The 1,773-nt window shown below is 35.5% G+C and overlaps 1 protein-coding gene across 1 annotated transcript in view; it reads right to left on the reverse strand.

Annotated features, from left to right (window-relative positions):
- The window catches only part of DST (dystonin), a 374,223-nt gene that overhangs the window by 181,295 nt on the left and 191,155 nt on the right, over positions 1–1,773 (reverse strand). Inside the window, exons 16-17 of the mRNA XM_012648708.1 lie at positions 885–978; positions 425–571 (exon numbers count right to left, since the gene is read on the reverse strand). Of these exons, the coding sequence (XP_012504162.1) occupies positions 425–571; positions 885–978 (241 nt within the window). The remainder of the gene's footprint in view (positions 1–424; positions 572–884; positions 979–1,773) is intronic.

Consider the following 1,773-nt stretch of genomic DNA (forward strand, 5'->3'; position numbering starts at 1 on the left):
CTTTTATTGACACATAACAAAATTCAGCTACTATTCTGATGACTAAAATTCTATTCTGTATCATGAATACTTTAAATGTATGTGTTACATATATACATTTAAAATGAATGCTTATATGTAAATGTATAAATGAATATATATGAAACATACATACATTTAAAATATTCATTTTAATGAATGTTAGTTACTGTAGCAGTAAATATTATATGAATCATAAAATATTTTTTATTACTAATCTCTGAAGAACAAATACCTATTAACATACCAAAATATACCAAAACTAATGTGACACACATTTTCAACTGAAAAGAGCTAAGAAATACATTTCATTAAATTGTCATACTCTATATTCCTATTGCAAATGCCCATGAAACAGTTACACAAAAGGACAGGGTAGGAACAAGCGGCATTCTTACCTCTGTACCAACTGATCTGCCTGGTAATATTTTCCATCAATAAGAATCTGTACATCAATTACATGCTGGCGTAAAAGGTTCTCACATTCGAGTATATAACCGGCAATTTCTGCTTCATTCTGAAACTGCACCCCTGATTCTAATCTTTTAGAATCCTGTATTTTAAAAGAACTCAGTATTAATTCTGTGAAACAAGTTTCAAAACCAGCCCCAAATATAAAATTCCAAATATTACAAGAGAAGCCCACTTGTGCTTTCCTTATTTTTCCTTGTTGGTTCAAAAATATGTTTTCCCTTTGCTTATTGTCCCTTAAGAGAGCACATACCAATCATAATCTTTAACGAACTTTAAGTTTTAGCGGACAAAATATACCAAGAATCAACCAAACATTATGCAAAAGTTTTAGTTCATCCAAACGCACACTGACCCCTCTACCACAACCTCAATGGTTCCCAAAATTAACTTACAGACTGGAGAGCATTTCGGGCAAGAATCAGTTTGTCTTCACAGATGACACTGTCCCTCTGAACTCGGTTGGCAATCTGCTGCAACATTTCCGACCTAAAAGATGAGACAAAATAAAATAAAGCTTCTCCCTTTGAAATCAAAGAGCTTACCATTCCTGAAAAGTGCTGCCCACCAAAAGTAAAACACAATCCCACACCAGTGATTCAATACCTTCGTCCACCCAAGGATTCATTGCCGAAGCTAATGCAGGAGTTGATCAGTGTCGGACCGCAATGAACCGAGAGAAGATTTTCATTTGAATCAAGGCTAGTTCGAGTACTGGTGGTATTACTGAACACAGAATCACTGCTATGGTAACTGTAACTATTACTGTGCATTTTTACTCTGAAAATGATACTCTTTCTTTGACCATTCAAAGTAGACTTTTAGAAGGTCTAGGAAAAAAGCTCTACTTCTAACGGTGAAAAGTGGCAGCTGAATGTTACAGCCTTTAATGGCTCCTTAAATATGCTCCAACATGCATATGCAACACACAGCAAATAATATGCTGATAACTATACAAAAGAATCTCGCCTAAAGCCATCCTTTGCTAGCTGAGTTTGCCTTTTGTAGCTTGCATTAAAACCCTACAAGTACGGACAAAGCAGAGTGATTTGGGCGTCACTGGAATAGATATGCCAAATATTTTCACAAAGAGTCATCCAATTGCAACCACCTAAAAAACAACCCAGATGCCTCACAGAAGCCCAGGTACAGCAAGTAAAGATTATTCTGGCAATACTAATCATCAGCTAAAAGAACACAAATATTCCATCATGGCCTGACTTCTGAAAAGCGCCAAGTCTGTGTTGAATAACATAACAAAGGCAAAAAGCTAGACACCATCAA

Source organism: Propithecus coquereli, unplaced genomic scaffold (assembly GCF_000956105.1).
Source record: "Propithecus coquereli isolate 6110/MARCELLA unplaced genomic scaffold, Pcoq_1.0 Scaffold292, whole genome shotgun sequence".
In the NCBI taxonomy this organism is placed as follows: domain Eukaryota; kingdom Metazoa; phylum Chordata; class Mammalia; order Primates; family Indriidae; genus Propithecus; species Propithecus coquereli.